Here is a 20,399-nt window from a genome sequence, read left to right as displayed (position 1 = left end):
ACCAGCATGTCACTTAAGAGTCAAGCATAGCTGTGTGTGAGTCTCCTGCTGCTCAGTACCAAAACTTCCCATGAAGAAAGGTGTCTGAGAAAGGGGTGACTCATGTCAGGAATATTTTAACTGTGGTTTGAGGTCTGCTTACTTTAAAAGAATTTTTATGCATCATGAAGGATAGTTTCTAATGCTTGATTTAGCCTCTCTGCTTTCTATTCCTGTGATGTCAGAAGGATTCCAGACTTTTTTCCACTCTAAAGGTGTTTGTGTGCCTTGGTGTGGGCAGCTGGGAACGTGACTGAATGAGAGAGAGTCATTGGGAGCATCACTGAAAAAATCCTTAGCCAAAAATTAAACAGAACTTCAGGCAATTATTTAATTATTTCTAATTCTTATTCTTATTATTTTTTACTCTTCCTTCATCTTTTCAAACTGAGATTAAGAAACAACACCAAGAAAACTGTTGCTTGTCCTTATACACAGGTCAAGTAATAAGGCAAAAAGAAGAGAAATCAGGTGTTCTGGCAACTGGTGGTTTTCCAGAGGTTCTTAATTAGACTGTGAAACAAAACATTCCTCTTCATTAAATATAACCTCAGATATTTCAGTCCCAGGCCTGCTTTAAATTGGCAGTGCTGAGTTAAAGGTTGGACTTGATGATTTTAAAGGTCTTCTCCAGCCTATCTGATCCTTTGATGAAATGTACATCAATCACACTTTGGTGAACTTTCAATGTGGTCACTTTTTCAGTGATTTACTATTGCTTCTTCTATCTTAAAAAAAACACAAAAACATAGAAAAAAATCTTTAAGGCAACTTTGTGAGGCTCATTTATTTTCTAGGAGTTCAAAAACTGTGTCTCCTTAGCCCAAATTTGACAACTCCTATATTATCCCCATGTTAATTCCATATAGAAAAGTAAACTTCCTTGGTCTGCCTGCCCCAATAGGGGTCTCTGAAGGTTTACTTTAAGTAAAATCTCATATCCTTTTAGTCATCCTTTAGGTTCAGGCTCCTTCATGAGTTGTTGATCTAAGTACTCCAGCTGGGCCAGCTGACATCCACAGCTGAAGGCTGTGGTCAAGTTTTGTTTTTTTTTTCATTCTAAGGCAGCAAGTTAAAATTACATGAAGGAGTGGTGACGTGGTTAAGTTAGGAAAAGTAGCCCTGGGAGAGGCTGGGTGCTGCTCTGAAATAATTCTCTAAGTACCAGCTGAAAATGGAAATTGGACTCTGTAGCATGGAAGGGAAAAAATGGCCTGAAGTTGTGCCAGGGGAGGTATAGATTGGATGTTAGGAAAAAGGCACTGGAAGAGGCTGCTGAGGAGGTGGTGGACATGGCAATTTGAGACATTGTTTAATGTCCATGGTGGTCTTAAATTGATGGTTGGACTCTATGAGCTTAGAGGTCTTTTCCAAGTGAAACAATTCCATGATTCCATGATAGAGAGCAAGGAGAATTTTCAATATATGTTTTCATCTTGATGCTTCTAAAACAGGAGAATTGAATTAGGCATTGGCATTTGGTACAGGGAAATTGAGTCCTCACATTAACGTTAGATATTTATATATTTTACAATACATCTAATTAATTATTGTTATTTAATTATTATATAATTAAGGTAGAACTAAAAATAAAAATCATAAAAATAGGAAGTTAGTTTCTCACATGAAAAGCCAACTAGAGAGAGCCTTATGACATGGTTCAGTGGGTGGACTTGGCAGCATTGGATTAACAGTTGGGCTTGATGATTTTAAAGGTCTTCTCCAACCAAAACAATTCTATGATTGTCCTTTTAAAAACTATTGTGTTTGAGGGGCCAGGCAAGCACCTAAGAAGCTTTATGTCTATAAACACCCATAACTTCCCTCTTCATCTTTCGCCACTGTTTTAATATTCAAGATTTTTTTTCAACAAAGCAGTTTAAATGTACCTAATGTGCAGCAGAAAAGCACTGGGAAGTACAATTATTAATGTCCCTTTGCATTTTGAGGTCATATTATCAAATGTATTCTGCTCCTCTACTCTCTCTGATGAGATGCCCACATGCAGTACTGGGTCCAGCTCTGGAGTTTCCAGTGCAGGAGAGACAGGGACCTGTTGGAGCAGGACCAGAAGAGGCCACAAAAATGATCCAAGAGCTGGAAGCCCTTTGCTGTGAGGACAGGCTGAGAGTTGGGATTATTCAGCCTGGAGAAGAGAAAGCTCCAGGGAGAACATCTTTTGGCATGTTAGTACTCAAAATGGCAAATCAGACAGTTGGAAACAGAATTTTTAGCAGGACCTGTTGTGACAGGACAAGGGGTGATGAGTTTAAACCAAAAAAGGAGAGATTTAGACTAGATAGAAGGAAGAATTTTTTCCTGACAAGGGAGGTAAGACTATGTCCCAGGTTGCCCAGAGAGGTGGTAGGTGTCCTGTTCCTGGAATCATTCCAGGTCAGGTTGTGTGGGGCTCTGAGCAACCTTATCTACTTGAAGCTGTCCCTGAGCGTTGCAGAGATGTTGGACTAGATGATTTTTAAGCATCACTTCCAACCCATTCTCTGATCCTGTGAACTCTTTGTTGTGATGAGCCTTTCTACTCCCAACCCTCCAAACATCTTTCCAGCCAAATGTCAAATTAGAGACAAGTGAGAAATAATTTTTACTTTTTTTTTTCTTTGCCCAAAGCATGGAAAAATATGGTCGTTCTGGTTTTTGTTCGTTTTTTTTTTCACAGAGATAGAAAGAAAATTTATTTCAAGAAGGATGAGGAAATTTCAGCCCAGTGCTAGGATGACATTTCTCTGTGTATTGCTCCACTCTGTTTTTCTTGATTTAATCAGTGAAAAATGTTGTTTTACACGGCTTCCTTTTCAAACTGCATCTAACCCAAGTTCACATTAAACTGGTCCCAGATTAACTTCAAAGTTTTGCAAATTCTGTCCAACTTTGCCCTGGCTAATTTAAGCTGGAAGCAAGAAGTGAAATTCAATACCCAGAGATTTTTGTGTGACTTGTAGTTCAAAGAGGAATTTTGTGTTTGCCAGGGCTTTCTGAGTCTGCTCTTATGATATAATGGTCCATGTCCCCACCATGTCGGGACAAGAACCTCTGCTTGACAAACCCCATTCCTCTTGGTGACAGCCCCCCTTGGCTTAATCAGAAAAGGCTTTTTAAAGTCTATGTGAAAACATTTTTTGTTCTTATCCAAGGAATAGACACCAAATTTGCTGAACAAAGGCTGTCCATGTTACTGCCATAATGAATCCTAATAAACATAATGTAAATATAGAAATCTTATTGATAGCATTTATTTTTCTTTCATCTTACTAACCTTTAGCTAGTAACTTGCTGAGAATTTATTCTTCTTCAATATGGCTTTTACAGATAGTCAACAGAAGAGCTAAAGGCTTGATCATACAACTATATAGCCACTAACTTATATTTTGAGGCAATAGGTTAATAAAGGTTTTTCACTCTGAGTTCTCAATGTCTGGACCCATTGCTCAAGACATAGATAAATGTTTGCTGTGGTTTTGAAAGTGTAAAGCACTGCTCTTGGCATGAGCACGATGTCAAAATTGGAAGCACAACTGTCTCCTTGCCCAGAGAAGTGGTAGAAGCCCCATCCCTGGAACTATTCCAAGTCAGATTGTTTGAGACTCTGAGCAACCTGCTGTAGTTGCAGATGTTCCTGCTGGCTGCAGGAGGGTTGGATTAGATGACCTCTAAATAGCCCTTCCAACACAAATAATTCCTTGATCCTACAAACTCTTTGGTGTGATTTGTCTTTCTGCCCCACGCTTCACAAGCGTCTTTCTGTACCTTCAACTTTCGTGATTGCCACCAAAACCATCCTCACAATATTCTCTCTCACCAAAAAATCATTTCCAGGGAATTTGAAATGGCTATGGAGCTACTGACTATCTAAAAAAAACAATTAGAACTCTCGTAATCCTAATTACTCCACAATCTGGGATTCTGTAGAAGCACAAGCATATTGGATTAAAATATTTTCCTATTTGCTTCTTCAGAAGTCAGACTAAATTTTCCTTTAACTAATAGATTTTTTTACAGATAGAACTGAAGGGGGCACATCTGGCCCACACTACCTTGTCCACTCCATAGAATTGTGGAATTGTTTCAATTGGAATAGACCTTTAAGATCCAACATTCAGCCGAACAACATTATGGCCATTAAACCATGTTCCAAAGTCCCACGTCAACACATTTCTTGAACATCTCCAGGGACAGTGACTCCACCACTTCCCTGGGCAGCCTTCTCCAATGCCTGACCACTCCTTCACAAAAGAAGTGTTTCCTAATGTCCAACATCCCCTAGAGCAACCTGAGACCATTTCCTCTTGGCCTATTGCTTGTTTTTTGGGTGAAGAGACCAACCCCCACCTCACTACATCCTCCTTTCAGGGAGTTGTAAAGAGCAATAAGGTCTCCCCTCAGCCTCCACTTCTCCAGACTAAAGAATTTCAGTTGTCTTGGCTGCTCCTCTTCAGACTTATTCTCTAGGCCCTTCACCAGCTTTGTTGCCCTTCTTTTATGGTTGCATCACCAGTCCAGTTATAACATTCTTTAATGGCTAATGGGTATCTCTAGCTCCTTTAACATCATTTTTACTTCTCAATAGTATGCAGATGTCTAACCCCAAGAGCCACTCTCCATATAAACATTTTTAGCTCTCAGCTTGATGTACGTTTTCTGGCTGATTAATTTTGGAAATATCTATTTGTACCCATGCCAAACACCCTGCCATTTCCATATAGGCCTCCAGTCTGTGCACCAGCACATTATAAATCTCCACATAAAATCTTCTGTGTTTATTTTTCTGAGAGAGAAAATCCCATTTCATAAGGATGGGCCTCTTCTCTTGATGTAGTTTTTACTGGTGAGAGGGTAACTGTGTTCTTTTCCAAGTTATTGTTGGTGTTTGGGTTTGTTGGTTGTGGGGGTTTTTTAATTACAGGAAGAGGGGAAATAAAAATAATGCTAAAAATATATGGTATTTCTACTGTGGGATTTATCTACACATAGTTTCAAGTACATAACCATCTTTTTTTTTTTCTGGTGTTACTGGGGAAAACACATGCTACGATGGTGGGAATGGAAGGAAAAAAATCTTATCTGGAGGTGAAACCAACACTTTGTCTTCCCCTTGATCTCCTAAAAGACACCTACCCCATTTCTGGTGGTTTGGTGCCTTCCACCATGTTTGTTTCATAGAATCACTGAATTGTTTCTGTTGGAAAAGACCCCTAAGATCATTGTGTCCAGTGGTCAACCTAACACCACCATGGCCATTATAGTGACTCCACCATCTCCCTGGGCAACCTATTCCAATGTCTGACCAATCTTTCACTGAAGAAATTTTTCCTAATATCCAATCTAAACCTCCCCTGGCACAATTTCAGGCTGCGTCCTCTCGTTTCTTCTGGTATGTAGTTTCCTGAAGTAGATTTTGGATAATGCCTTTAAATTCCTTGAAGTTAATTGTGGAGAATGGCTTTCAAGGCTGTCAGCAGATGTTTTATGGTTTATTCTATAAATCTTTATCTTTCAGTTTGATATATATATTTTGGCTGCTTAACTTTCAAAATATTTAGTTGAACTTGTGCCAATACAAATTTATGTTTGCAATTTACTCCTATCAGGGAAGTGGGGTACCCACCATGTGGTCCAGAAAGGATATGGAAAGCCAGGGTAAAAAGAGAGAAAAAGTGGCATTGGCAATACCATCCCTGGTCATCCAGCAGCCAGATGTCAACATGGCATCGTCTGTGCTCAGTGGGGTTGGGTTATGAGATCTATGAGGATATCTATCCTAATTTTTCAGACTCTATTACTCTCCTGAATACCCCAATAACCACAGACCTAAATGAAACATTAACTGGTTTTAGCATTCACCCTAGTCCTCACTGGTGGCACCATGGATATAATCCTGATACCATGGGCAGCAGGTAATACTTCCAGAGTTTGCTTAGAGCCTTCTTCATTTCTAACACAGAGAATCATAGATGGATTTGGGTTGAAAGGGACCTTTCAAAGTCATCTAGTCCAAACCTGATGCAGTCCTCAGGGATGTCTGCAACTAGAGCAAGTTGCTCAGAGCATTGTCCAATCTGACCTGGAACGTTTTCAGAGATGAGGCATCTACCACCCCTCTAGGCAACCTGGGCCAGTGTCTCACCACCCTCAGTGGGAAAAAAATTCTTTCTTAGATCTAGTCTAAGTCTTGCTTTTTTAGCCTAAAACCATCACCCCTTGTCCTGTCACAACAAACACTGCCAAAAAGTCTATTCCCAGCTTTCCAGTTTTCCCCTTTGAGTAGTGAAAGGCCAGCAGAAGGTCTCCCTGGAGCCTTCTTTTCTCCATGCTGCACAACCCCAACTCACTCAGCCTGTCCTCACACCAGAGGGCTTCCAGCACTTGTACAGTTTTTGTGGCCTTCTCTGTCCCTGCTCCAACAACTCCATGTCTCTCCTGCACTGAGAACTCCAGAGATGGACCAAGCTTTGCAGGTGGAGTCTCAGCAGAGGGACAGAATCCCCTTCCTCCACCTGCTGCCCAAGCTGCTGGGGAATGCTGCCCAGGACTGGTTCTAGTCTGCGTGTGCACATTGCTGTCTCACATCCAGCTTTTCATCCCATTATATACCCTGCTACACAGCAGCTCCCAGACGGGCCTCTATGCTACCATGGAAGCAGCCATGATTTTATCCTGGGCAACCTGGCTTTTTAAAATATTTAATCCAGGATATGTTAACAGCATAGCAAGAGCAAGCCCAGAGGCTCTGTATGTTCAAATATTTATGCTTCCTGGGTGAGTCTGGCAAGAAGTGGTGCCAAGTGAGCTCTTATCAGCGTGCTGTGCTGGCTAATTTAAAATTAACTTGGTCACTGCCTGCATGAGTCTCACCAACATGTTTGACTGAAACGGTCCTGCCCCTCCAGGCAGGACACTGCGCTCAGGGGAGAAAATGTGGAGATGAGATGAATCATTTTTATGTCCTTCAAACCCTGGGTGGCTTCGCTAGGTGGGGAGATGGACAGTGTAATTTAGGTAGCTTTGTACTAAGGAAAGCATCTTCACTCAAGGAGGATGAAGAAGAGGAGCCTGAAGGGCATTTTGCAGAGTACCTGCACTGAGGATGTTGCTGGTGGCTGTGACAAAGCCAGAGGTTGATGTTTCATCCATGTGCTCAGAGAGTCGTGACTCATAAAATAAAATTACAGAATCATTAAGGTTAGAACAAGACCTCTAAGATCACAGAATCATAGAGTGGTGGGAGTTGGAAGGGACCTCTAGTCCAACCCCCCAGATGAAGCAAGGACAACCAGAACAAGTTGCCTAAGATTACAATGTCCAGGGGTGGGCTGGAATCTCTCCAGAGAAGGAGTCTCCACAACCTCTCTGGGCAGCTTGCTCCAGGGCTCCAGCACCCTCACGGGTAGGAAGTTCCTCCCTCATCAAGTCCAGCCATCAATCCAACCCTCAGGACATCCTTCCCATGATTTCATAACGAGGACAGAAGTTTTCAGGAATGGGCATTTATCAAAAACATTTCTTGTCATAAACCCCCAAACACTGAAGAAGTGGGAGAAGAAAGTAAAGGGCTGGGGTGAGCTGTCTTCTTTTGTCTAAAGAATATTTTTTGAGTGTTGCTCGAGCTGGACCCTGTATCTCTCTAGTATCAAGTGACAGAACGAGAGGAAATTGTCTGAAACTGAACCAGAAGAGGTTTGGATTGGATACTAGGAACAATTTCTTTACTGAAAGAGTGGTCAGGCATCGGAACAAGCTGCCCAGGGAAGTGGTGGAGTCAGCATCCCTGGAGGGATGTTAAAAAACATATAGACATGGCACTTTGGGACATGGTCTAATGGCCTTGGTGTTGTTAGGCTAGCAGTTTGACTCGATGATCTTAGAGGTCTTTTCCAATCACAATTCTTTTATTCTCTGATTTTGGCTATGATTGGTTTCCTTTTGAGACAAAACCTTTTAATTAGCATCTGAATATCATGCATGAAAAAATACCCATCACCTGGGAGTGTATTCACAGAATCACTTTAGTTGAAAAAGGACCCTTAAGATCATCAAATCCTATTTATGGGACTGGTCCAGATGAACACAGAGTAACATAAAACCAATTCACTCATTTCCCAGTGCCTTCTTGATTATGTACCCAGGCAAAACCAAAGCTTCATCAGCTTTCAGGAGAAACCAAGTCCAGTTCCCTGCCACAAAAATGCAGGAAATCAGGATTCCTGCTCCTGATCATTTAAACAGAGCAGAGTTCAGTTGGTTTCTGAGCTCATGTGAGCACTTTTAACTCACGCCGTGCTCTGTCAACCCAGGTTTTTTGTTTGAGTAGCTCTCTCCGCTCGCCCTGCTGTTTCACCAGCAAATAATGTTACTTGGTTGACCCTAAAGAGGAGGAGGATTGAGAAACTGGCACCTTAAAAAAAAAAAAAAAAAAAAAAAAGGAAAATGAAGAAAGCAAGGAAGGAGTTTTCCCCGCGGTCGCCCTGGTGCCGTGTGGGATTAACTCAGGTTTCGAGTTTCCTAGGATCGTAGTAACTTCCCCGTGGGCTGTTTGGTGGGCGGTGTTTTGGAATACATGCTAATCCAGTTTTCCTGACAGGGAGAGGAGAGCCCTGTCTCTGTTAACACGGCTCCGCTGACAGCAGCCCGTAGCGAGAGGCTGCGACAGAACAGAGGCAGCCCATGGGCTCACGCTCCTGACAGGAACTCTCTCGCTTTTCCAATCGTCTCCTCCCCGTCGGTTTTGTCACCACCGACATGTGCCTATGACACCATGGAGATGAAGGACTCGGGCAGCGTGGTCCTGACAGCCTACCATCCCCACAGCCCGGCCAGGATGGCGGGTATGGAGCAAAGCTTTGTGCAGGACATCCCCGCCGGCCGTTCGCCCACCAGCAGGTAAAGCCTGAACGATGGGGACTTGTGTCATGCCTTGGTGTTTAAGTGGTGTCACTTGTGGCTTTTGCTGGTTGTGTGTCAGCCTGAAAGCGTTTCCTGAACGCTTTAGGAGCACTTTGCTCTTGCAGGTTTCTTGTCTTCGGTGGGGAAGTGATTCAGCCCAGTGCTGCTGCTCAGGACTGGGAGGGGGAAATCCAAGTGCTTATTTTAAATCTTGTAAGTCAACAGATCCGGGCCAGTTTCCTGCCCAATATACTCAAACAAGACAATCCCTAGGAAAAGAAAAAAGAAAGGCAGCATGCAAACCAGGCTTCTGTTTAGGGCTGTAATACAGAAAACGAGAAGGTCGGAGTGACTGAGTCTGGCGCTGCAAAAGTTGATTCTGACTTTGGTTGAGAGAGTTGTTTAATTCCTTCCTCATTCACCCACCAGGTCGGGATCAGCCTTTGCCTTTCGGTGAAGCTGCAGTGGCTGCTTTGCACTCCCACACGCACACAATGGGAGATTGCATTGGTAGAGAGACCGAGTCTAAATAAGAAAATTCCTTTGGGCTGCAGGAAACTGAGCATTGTCTTCATTAACACGGCCCTGGGTACGTTCACTTCCCTGCTCTGTCAGAATGGGTGGATTTCCAGAGTTGTAAAAAACCAGCAGTTTGGGCGATTTTATTGTTTTGGAAAACACTGACCTTTCTCCTAAATGTCTATGCTGGAGTTTTGCACTTTTCTCCAAAAGAAGTGGTGTGAAAGTTCAAATCATGAAAAATTGAGAAGAGTAGGAAATGTGGACTGAAAAAAAAAGAGAAGTCTAAGGAAACTCTCATTATCCCTGCGCCCTAAAAAAAAAAAAAAATGCTCTTTGCTTCAGGTTATTTATAGTCTGATAGCTATTTTGTTTTCAGTGGCATTATTTAGGTTAGCTGCATCTTCCTGTTCTTTGTGTATTTCCCTGGCTGTCCCATAAAGATAACTCCTTTGTTCTGCTCAACTCTTGTTGGAGAGCAGGACCAAAATACACAATTTCACGTTAAGAAAAGAAAGACGCCCAGTCTGGGTTCTTAGACGCAGCAAGAACGGCATTTTGCTGCTCAAAACAGAGCTCAGTGCTTTGGTGTTGGGTTACTGGGGAGCATGGCATTTCTTCCCCAAGGAAAAAATGCTAAACCCAATCTCCCTTTGAGTCTGGGAGCAACAACGGAAATAGGGTGGGTTTTGCTCTTTCTCTTGTAGGTGTGTTAATTGTTTTGAAATGCTTTTGAAATTTAAGCTTGGGCTGTATGAAGGCTTAAATCATATATGTAAAAGAAAAAGAAAAAAAAAAGCAGAAGTGCAAATTGCAGTTCCTGAATGAAAACAAACAAACAAAAAAGAGGATCCTGGTATTTTGATGAGGAACATATTTTGGAAGCTCCTGCCATGAGGCAAAGCCATATGTCTCTCCATATATCTACATGTCCCTAAGATTTCTGGTGCTGTATCCCCTTTCTTGTCCTCAGCTTCCTGCAGCTGTCTGATAGCAACAGCCAAATCCTGCCATATGGACAGCCAGTGACCGGCTGAGTTTCCAAAGCCTGTTCAAGAGAGGGATTTTATTAACCCAGCATGCAGCCCTCTGGAATGCAGAATCCATGAAGGCAAATGCTCTCAGCACTTTAGAAAATGGTAAAATAGGCTCTGGCTTAATCCCTACTTCATCTTCTAAAAACTCTTTCCTGGACTGCCTTTTCTGTACCTGGGGGTGGTGGTTGACAGCCATCTGAAGATGAGCCAGCAGTGTGTCCAGGTGGCCAAAAAGGCTAACAGCATCCTGGCTTGGATCATCAATAATGTGACCAGCAAGACTAGCTCAGTGATTATCCCTCTGTACTCAGCACTGGTGAGGCTGCTTCTCAAATACTGGGTTTAGTTTTGGAGCCCTCACTCCAAGAAGGATAAAGCTGATGAAGGGTCTAAAGTTCAAGTCATCTGAGTAGCAGCTGAGGGAACTAGGTATGTTCAACCTGGAGAAAAGAAGGCTGAGGGGAGACCTTGTTCTCTACAATTACCTGAAAGGAGATTGGAGTGAAGCGGCTATTGGTCTCTTCTCCCCAGTATGAAGAGATGGAACTAGAGGAAACAGCTTCAAGTTGCACCAGGGGAAGTTTAGGTTGGGTATTGGTAAAAATTTTCTTCCTGAAAGAGTAGTCAGGCATTGGAGCAGGCTGCCCAGGGAGGTGATAGAGTCACTGTCCCTGAAGGTGTTCAAAATACACGTAGACATGGCAATTTGGAATGTGGTTTAGTGGGCATGGTGGTATTAGGTCAATGGTTTGACTTGGTGATCTTAAAAGTATTTTCCAGCCTTCCAGTATTTTCTATGATTCTCTGTTTCCCCTGCTTCCATCCTAATGCAAGAGGCTTTACTATAGACTCTTGTCTGATGTTTCTTGACCCTTTGGGCAGCCACCCTGCACTACAGCACATTACCTCCTTGACTCTCTAGGAGAACGATGTAAAAAAGCATGCAAGGAATAGAGGTGGTGTCTATTTTTTGTTTGAGAACAAAAGCAGTTGTGACCCAGAGACTGTCTTCCCACCAGTTTCTGTTGAGTTTACTCAGATTTAGCTCTAATGAAGTCCGTCCTTCAGATGTTTATTTATGAGAACAGAATCAGTCTTGGATATTGACCTTCAATTTGATAAACATCTAATCAGTTATTTCTCAGCTTAGGAACCAAGATCTTTCATCTTCTTTTCACTCACCAAAATTTGTCTCTTGCTTTGATGCTCCCTTGACATCAGAATGTTAGCTCAACACAACAGAGCCAGGCTTGCACGTGAGTGTCTCTCAGATAATGTTTTCTCTTGAAAACACTTCTACTTTGGAAAGTTTCTGAGTAGAGGTTTCTCACAGAAAGGGGAAGTTAACGTAGCCTCAGTTGGTATTGAACTGATCTGCTTCCCACTATGCTGATAAAAACGAAGGAAAGATGTAAGTAGCTGTTGTGAACCTCTAAAGAAATGAGTAACCCTAAACAGTCCTGCTAATCCAAACACAAAGCTGGGAGGTCCATGGATAGAATCACAGAATCACAGCATGATGGGGGTTGGAAGGGACCTGTGGATGTCATCTAGCCCAAACCCCTCTGCTAAAGTAGGGTCACCCACAGCACATTGCCCAGGATCACAGTATCCAGGTGGGTTTGGAATCTCACCAGAGAAAGACTCCACAACCTCTCTGGGCAGCTTTCCTCAGGATTCCAGCACCCTCAGAGCAAACAATTTTCTCCTCATGTTCAGATGGAACCTCTTGGTTTCCAGTTTGTGCCTGTTACCCCTTGTCCTGTTGCTGGGCACCACTGAAAAAAAGTCTGGCCCCATCCTCTTTCCCCCATCCTCTTGCCTCCTACCTCTTAGTTTTTGCTGAGCATTGAGAAGATCCCCTCTCAGGCTATTCTTCTCCAGGCTAAACAGCCTCAGGTCTCTCAGCCTTTGCTCCTCAAAGAGATGCTCCAGTCCCCTCAGCATCTTTTAGTCTCCAATGGACTCTCTCCAGTAGTTCCTTGTCTCTCCTGAACTGGGAAACCCAGATATGGACACAGCACCAAAGTTACACTAATAAAGCAACATCAATGCATAAGACCACTTGGATTCACATCCATGTACAACTCCTGAAATGCCAGTCATGGAGATATCCTACATGTGTGTCTATAACACACACCAGCAGTATTAGCATCAGAATTAAGTACAGAAGCCAAAAAAATCTTCATACCCAAGTCCAGTGGGAGGAGAGCAGGTATAAGCCATTATATTTTAGGAGATGTTAGCTGGTGGGCTCCAAGGGGGACAGGAGAAGATGGGTTTTAGCTGCTTTGAGTGGAATATGCATCAGAGTGCAATGAAGGTTAGGAAATTCATGTGTATGAAAGGGGTAGCAGGGTGAGAATTTGACTACATAATGATTGTAGAATCATGGAATGGCTTAAGATAGAAGGCACCTTAAAGATCATATAATTCTAATCCCCTAGGCAGGGACAACTCTCACTAGACCAGGTTGCTCAAAACCTCGTCCAGCTTGATCTTAAACACTTCCAGGGATGAGCCATCTGTAACTTCTCTGGGTAACCTCCTTCAGTGTCTCACCACCCTCACAGCAAAGAGCTTCTTCCTAATGTCTAACGTAAATCTACCCTGCTCTAGTTTAAAATCATTGCCCCTTGTTCATCACCAGTCTCCAAAACAGAATTCTTGCTTCCAATTTTACTGTTGGATTACATTAGTTAATTGGTTAAGAAGATGGATCACAAATTCCAGTCATTCATCAGACCAAGAGAGCATTAGGGGGACTAAAGATAGATGTACTTAAACGTCTCCTCTTCATTCCTTTCTATCTTTCTCTTTTTGTTCCACCTTGCAGACTTCTTTTACTAGTTACACACACTGGGTGAGTCCTGAGCACTGAGCTGTTGAGGTCCAGGAGAATTTTCCAGCCAAATCTTCCCTTAATTCAATTAATGAAACTAGCATGTCCACCTTCCATTTTACTCGTGGGGCATTCAGGTCCCTTTTACTTCACTTGTCCTTTGCTTTTCATGGCTGCAGTTGTTATTTGTGTCTTTTTAAAAGTTATTGCATTGAGAACAATGTTGGAGAAATCGCTGTTTGCTTTGTTTGGTCATTAGGCTCATTATGATGTATGAGTGTAGTGGAGAAAGTTCTTGTGCTTGTTGCATCCCCCTCACTGTTTTTAATCCCATTTATTATAGTTCAGACAACAAGCACTGGTACCAAACATCCCAGAACATGCAGATATCAGTTTGAAGGTGAAAATGCTGATTTCTCCTATTTGATGGTCAGCTTTTCCATCCTCCTTTCAGAAAATGATGGACTTTACTTATGTACAAATAATTCTTCTGAATTATAGAGAGGAAAAGTGGGGCTTTGGCCATATGGCTTCCTCAAAGCTCTTTTTTCTCCTGCTAGGAGAAGGCAGTAAGAGTTATTCCTGTGCTCAGAGGAAACAGGCATGACCTCTATGCCAAATGGCCAGTGAGCTCTCTACGGTAATTATGCAATTAGGGGAGTACAAAGCATTCCTAAGTGAGTCATGCCAAGCTTTCCTAGACTCAAGCATGAGACTCAGTGAACAACTCAGCCCATTTGTTACCATATTTACCAGCCAGGAACTCATCCTGGTCTGAAAATCAGAGATATTTCCACTGTGGTGAGTGGCTTATGCTTACATGGGAGTGAGATAAGAATCACAGGACAGCAAAAGCATGTTCATAGGCTTTGTTCCTGCAGAATGGGGTTAGGGCAGCTTTAGAAGGGACATCAAGCTGTTTATACATGGAGTAAACACCTTTTTAATCAATATTCATGCCAACCCCAAGCATTCTATGATTCTATATGTTCTGTATATACTAACAAATCTAGGACCACAGGTAAAGGACAAAGCAGATTTCAGCATCACTGAAAAACTCAGTCAATATCCCTTCTTAGCTTCTCTTCTAGCCAAGGGCAAGACTGGAAAATTCCAGTTGCTTCCAGGCTCCTCATGTTCCAGGATGTCTCCATCCTCCTCCACTTAGGGAATGAATTTCAAGCAGGAATCACTAAACTGTGGAGTCAGAAAAGAAAAGGAAAAATCCTGAATTTTTTGTGTTGCCTCAAGTTCTCTGTTTGATCTTTTTCAGGATCCCTGCTCTCCACTACTAAGACTTGCAGATTTAGGGTCAGTAGTAGAGTCATCACGCTGGGCAAGCATGGCACCAGAGACTATTCTTCCTCTCAAGATACAGCAGAGATATGTTTGGGATATCAGTATTTAAACAGCATGGATCAAAAGGACAGGGCCTGACTTTGTTCAGTGGTGCCCAGTCGCAGGACAAGGGGCAGTGGCCACAAACTGGAACCCAGAAGGTTCCATCTGAACATGAGGAGAAAATTCTTTGCTATGAGTGTGCCAGAGCCCTGGAGCAGGCTGCCCAGAGAGGTTGTGGAGTCTCCTTCTCTGGAGAGATTCCAAACCCACCTGGACATTGTGATCCTGGGTAGCCTGCTCTGGATGACCCTGCTTTACAGGGGGTTTGGACTAGATGATCCTCAGAGGTTCCTTCCAACCCCCACCACGCTGGGATTCTGTGATGTCATGGTGTCCTGAAATAATGACTGAAAGCAAATGGGAAGAGGAGCCCTTACACCCCAAAATTTTGGCTTGTTTTTGTCCCAATAGCAGCAGATTTTATCACACTGAAGTCAGGTCTGAATGCCCTGAGGCTGGGTGATCTGGGTTTATTTTCTGTCGGGGCTGACCGAGCAGCTCCTCTGCTCCACTGTATACAAGTGATGTCAAGGAATGTCTTCTAAGTGATGCAGAATAAACAATCTTAACTATTTTGGATGCTTATCTCCCTCTGCAATAAACTTCCCCAGAAGACAAACCTAAAAGCTGTCTCCTTTTCCACAATAAATCTTGAAATGACTTGAGCCTCTTGCAGTTAACTCCGACTCAAAACCTATAAAATTAAGATTTTATTACGTACTAAAAGTGGTAAAAGAAAACCTCACACAACAGTAGACTAGGAAAAGACTAGGAAAAGGGATTGGAAGACCTTGGGATTAAAAAAAGTCAACACATTTCATGGAAAAAACCAAAAAAGCTTATTTCTTTTGATTTCTAGCAACTTTCTAAGATATGATTTTTAGAGTATATTTCTTATAGATGCTAAGAATGACAGTTATTAATAAAACACTTACTGGGAGGATGTGTATAAATAAGTCAGACAATAGTGGACATGTTTTTCCTGTAGGTCTTAGAAATACCTACAGAAAATCCTTTGTGAGCCTCCCTGAGGAATGCCACATTTATAGCCAGTTCCTCATGTTATGGTTGAAACTGGAGTTGGCTTCTCTGGTTTCTTTTTTAGCTTGGTGCTCCTGCTGCTCTCTCTGGTTCCTCCATCTGTAGAGCTGATGGAAAACATCTGGCACTGTCCCTTTGATCATTTTGTTTGGTCGAGCATTTAGCCAGCTGCTCCATTCATTTTTAACTAAGTCATTTATCTCTGATTACATGAGGGTTGAAGATGACCACAAAAGAAAAAAAAAAGAGAGAGAAAGAGAAAAAAAGCAGGACCTGAGAGCTCTGAGTGCTTTACACAGACACCTTCAGATTGTATCTGGCAGGCTGACAGCTCTGACATAATGAACCACCAGAAACCAAGAACCTCGGGGGTGTTGAAAAAATTATTAGATGTGGCATTTTGGGACATGTTCTAGTGGTCATGGAGGTGTGGAGTGGAAAGTTAAACTTGATGATCTTAGAGGTCTTTTCCGAAGTTATAATGATTCTATGAACCATAAAGTGTTATTTTTGCACAGGAGGATACAAATAATTCAGTATAAATGCACAGAAAATGTGCAGTGGTTGGAACTGCAGGACACAGCTATGGACTACAAGTGAAAGTTCTAGCTAAAAGCAACTGATTAGTGATGAACAAAACCAGAGTCACATCCTGAAACAATGTGTAGTATCCATAGCAAACCATCACATGGACATCCTGGATTTTGGCTAACCACAGTCCTAGCAGCCATTTGTGGCCCATAATGGTGTTTTGCTCTTCTTGGCCAGGCAGCACATCCAACATCATGGTGGGACTATGCTCTGGGCAGCCTTCAAGTACCACCATGGTGGGTGCATAAGAGGAAAACCAGAATAATGTCCAGTGACATGTCCCAAGCTGGTGATTGAGCTAGGGATCATTTCTAGTATTGTGGCCCTTTTTTTGGCCTTTTCCTTTCTCTTGTGGTAGAAACAGTCTGCATCATGATCTTCCAAGTCCTTTTGTACGTGCTAGGGACATGGAAGAGGGAGACAAAAGGACAACGGGATGGTGTGGAGGAAAGTTCAAGAGGACAGGAGAAGGAGTACCTGTGAAGGACCACCTGAGTCTGCTCCTTATGTGGAAATAAAAGGAGTTGGACTGAGAAAAAGAAATGGCTCTTAAAGGATGTGTGCTTGGGCCATTTACAGAGGATCCCCAGGTCCCACCAGAGAAATGGAATCATAGAACCATTTTGCTTACAAGAAATCATTCAGATCATCTACTCTGATGTGTCACATTGGATTTTTGAATGGCTTTTAAGTGGTCATTTTGAGGTCAAAAGTTGAAATGGCTTGAAAGACACTGCCAGAGTCTCTGAAAAGAGTGGAAGAAACAATGGAGCAGGGAGCCCATGTTAGCATGGTCATTTGAAGACAGTTATGGTTTCTTGTTTAATACACAGCAAGAGAAGGCTTGTGGGATTTTCAGATGTGCAAAATCATCTAGATTAGGATGGGCCTATGCTGGTTGTTTAGACAGAAGGTGCAGAACAAAGGAGAGACAGAAATCTCCGCTGCTAAGCATTGTCATAACTGATTTTCCACCTAATACAATAGTTTTATAACATCTCATAGAATCATAGAATAGCTTGTGTTGGAAGAAACCTTTCAGTGTCATCTAGTCCAAACCCCTGCAGTCATTGGGAACATCTGCAACTAGATCAGGTTACCCAAACAGCCTGACCTGAAATGGTTCCAGCATTAGAGCATCTACCAGCTCCCTGAGCAACCTGGGCCATGGTCTCACCACCCTAAATATAAACAATTTCTTCTTTCTCTCTAGTCAAATCCTCCTCCTTTAATTTAAGCCACTCACCCCTTGTTCTGTCAGGCCCCAATAAAAGTCTGTCCCCAGGTTTCTTATTGGTCTCTTTAGGTACTGAGAGGCCACAAGAAGGTCTCCCTGGAGCCTTCCTTTCTCCAGGTTGAGCAACCTCAACTCTCTCAGCCTGGCCTGACAGCAGAGGGCTTCTAGCCCTTGCATCATTTTTATAGACTCCTCTGGCCCTCCTCCAACAGATTCATGTCTCTCCTGTCCTGAGGACTCCAGAGCTGGGGGTAGGATCTCATCAGAGCAGAGCAGAGGGGCAGAATTCCCATCCTCCATCTGCTGAGCATATAATGAACAAAATAAGGGTCTTTTTGATATTCTGGACCAATAAAAGGTTAATAATAAATCCTGTAGTGGAACATCAGGTGGGATATGAGCCTTGTTTATACCCATGGACTAAATGAATGTAAACTGAGTTGTGGTGATGGAGGTTTACTGGTGATCTGAGTTCACTAGAAATGAACCCTCAAGATACATTTTCACAGAATCACAGTAAACATCCAGTTGAAAGAGACCTCAAAGATCATCCAGTTCAACCCTCGACCAAGCACTGAAGGGTCAACTCTAAACCATATCCCTAAGCACCAGGTCCACATACGGCTTAAACACCTCCCTGGGCAGATCATTCCAATGTTTGATAATCCTTTTTGTGAATAAATATTTCCTAACATCCAACCTGAACCTCCCCTGGCACAGCTTGAAACCATTTCTTATGGTCCTGCCACTTCCTGCCAAGAAGAAGAGGCTGCCCCCTCCTTGCTCCAACCTCCCTTCAGGTAGTTGTAAAGAGTGATAAGGTCTCCCTCGAGCCTCCTCTTCTGCAGGCTGAACAATCCCAGCTCCCTCAGACACTCCTCACATGTCATGTTTTGTCAACAGCTTTGTTTACAGATCATGATCTGATTATTCAGTTGCTTGTCTCAGATGAAGTTGACCTCTTATTTAATAGGATTCTTGCAGTATAAGACAGCAGCATGAAGTTACAGATAACTAAAACAAAATGATGACCTGTCTCTGTTTTGCAACATTTCCTGTCATTATTCTAAATTTTTGAAAATTCAAGTTCTAAATATTTGTCTGTATGTATCCAAAACTGAACACAAAATCTCTGCTGTAGTCACAGGTGAAACCTGGAGAAGCATTCTCTGAAGATATTTTGTGTGCTTGGGTGTCTTTGGCCAGTTCTGGGCCAGGCTGATGCCTCTACTGTGCTTGTAGTTGGGCACTAGAATGAGCTGCCCAGGTGGGTGGAGGAGTCACCATCCCTGGAGGTCTTCAAAAAAACATGTAGACATGACACTTCAGGACATGGTTAATGGGCACAGTGGTGTTGGTTGATGGTTGGACTTGATGATCTTAGAGGTATTTTCCAACTTTAAGCATTCTGTGATTCTTTGTGCAAGGAACTTAAAGGAAACATTGAGGCTGTCTTGATGAACAGAGACAAGGGAAGCCTTTTTACTCAGGATTTCACATTGAGAGTACTCACTTTTGGAGCAACTGTGGGCAAAAGGAAGCAGGGACAGATGGCCAGACAAAGAGAAGGGTCTTTTAAAGATGTAGAACTCTTTAGTCTCCTGCTGAAACAACTGTCTCCATCCTGCATAAGGTTCTTACATCTTTCACACAGAGGATGCATTTCCCCATACTCTCTCCAGTGATCTGCTGCGATCTTTTGATGCTTCCTTGCTTTCTTACTTGCTTCCCTCCTTCTCTCTTTCAATTAGCAAAAACAATGAAACCATGAGAATTTAAGGATAACAGTACTGGAAATCTGGGATTTCTGGAAGCATTCCTTTATTCTTGTTTGCATTTGTGCATGTATAATATGTACAAATGGAAAGCACGAAGCTTAAGGCTACCCATGTGATACTGGCAGTTCACAGGGTATGTGATCAACTTAAGAAGTACTTATCTCACAGGTCAAATATTAACTGAAGTCTTCAAGCATTTCAAGAGTATTTCTTCAAGCCATTGGGGGGTTGGAATAGATGATATCCAGAGGTCATTTCCAACCTCTACCTTTCTATGATTCTATGGTCTCTTGCCACTGACAAAGAGTGGCAATTAAAAAAAAAACAGAGGAACCTACTGTGTCAACTTTTGAAAAGCCTTCTTCAACAGAGAGCACACCCATGCTCTGCATTTGTGAAGCACACCACAGACTTCAGACTGAAGCCAGACCCATATGTAATCAGGTGGCCAAGAAGGCTAGCATCATTCCTGGCTTGGGTCAGCAATAGTGTGACCAGCAGAAGTAGGGAAGTGATTGTCCCCTTGTAGTTGGCACTGATGAGGCAACACTTTTAGTACTGCTTTCAGTTTTGGACCCCTCAGTACAAAGGACATTGAGGTGTTGGAGCATGTCCAGAGAAGGGCAATGAAGCTGGTGAAGGGTATGGAGAACAGTACACATGAGGAGTGGCTGCAGGAACTGGGAATGTTTAGCCTTGGAAAAAAGGAGCCTGAGAGAAGACCTTCTCACTCTCTACAACCCCCTGAAAGGAGGTTGTAGCCAGGTGGGAGTAGGTGTCCTCTCCCAAGTAACAAGTGAGATCATGAAAGGAAATGGCTTAAGTTGTAACAGGGGAGGTTTATCTTCAATATTAGGAAACCTTTCTGTACTGAAAGAGTAGCCAGGCACTGGAATAGGTTGCCTGGCGGGGTGATGGACCCATTGTCTGTTGAGGTGTTCAAGAAAGATGTAGACATGGCAGCTGGGGACATGCTCTAACGACCATGGTGTTGTTAGGCTGATGGTTGGACTCAA

At 42.8% G+C, this 20,399-nt stretch overlaps 1 protein-coding gene across 1 annotated transcript in view; it reads left to right on the top strand.

Annotated features, from left to right (window-relative positions):
• Positions 1-8,812: 8,812 nt before the first annotated feature.
• The window catches only part of ARHGAP28 (Rho GTPase activating protein 28), a 99,339-nt gene continuing 87,752 nt past the window's right edge, over positions 8,813-20,399 (top strand). Inside the window, exon 1 of the mRNA XM_054381690.1 lies at positions 8,813-8,934. Within this exon, the coding sequence (XP_054237665.1) occupies positions 8,816-8,934 (119 nt within the window). The 5' untranslated portion in view covers positions 8,813-8,815. The remainder of the gene's footprint in view (positions 8,935-20,399) is intronic.

Source organism: Indicator indicator, chromosome 6, assembly GCF_027791375.1.
Source record: "Indicator indicator isolate 239-I01 chromosome 6, UM_Iind_1.1, whole genome shotgun sequence".
NCBI classification, from domain to species: Eukaryota; Metazoa; Chordata; class Aves; order Piciformes; family Indicatoridae; genus Indicator; species Indicator indicator.
Note: the sequence above shows the minus strand (reverse complement) of the source record. Positions and strands in the feature narration are given on the sequence as shown.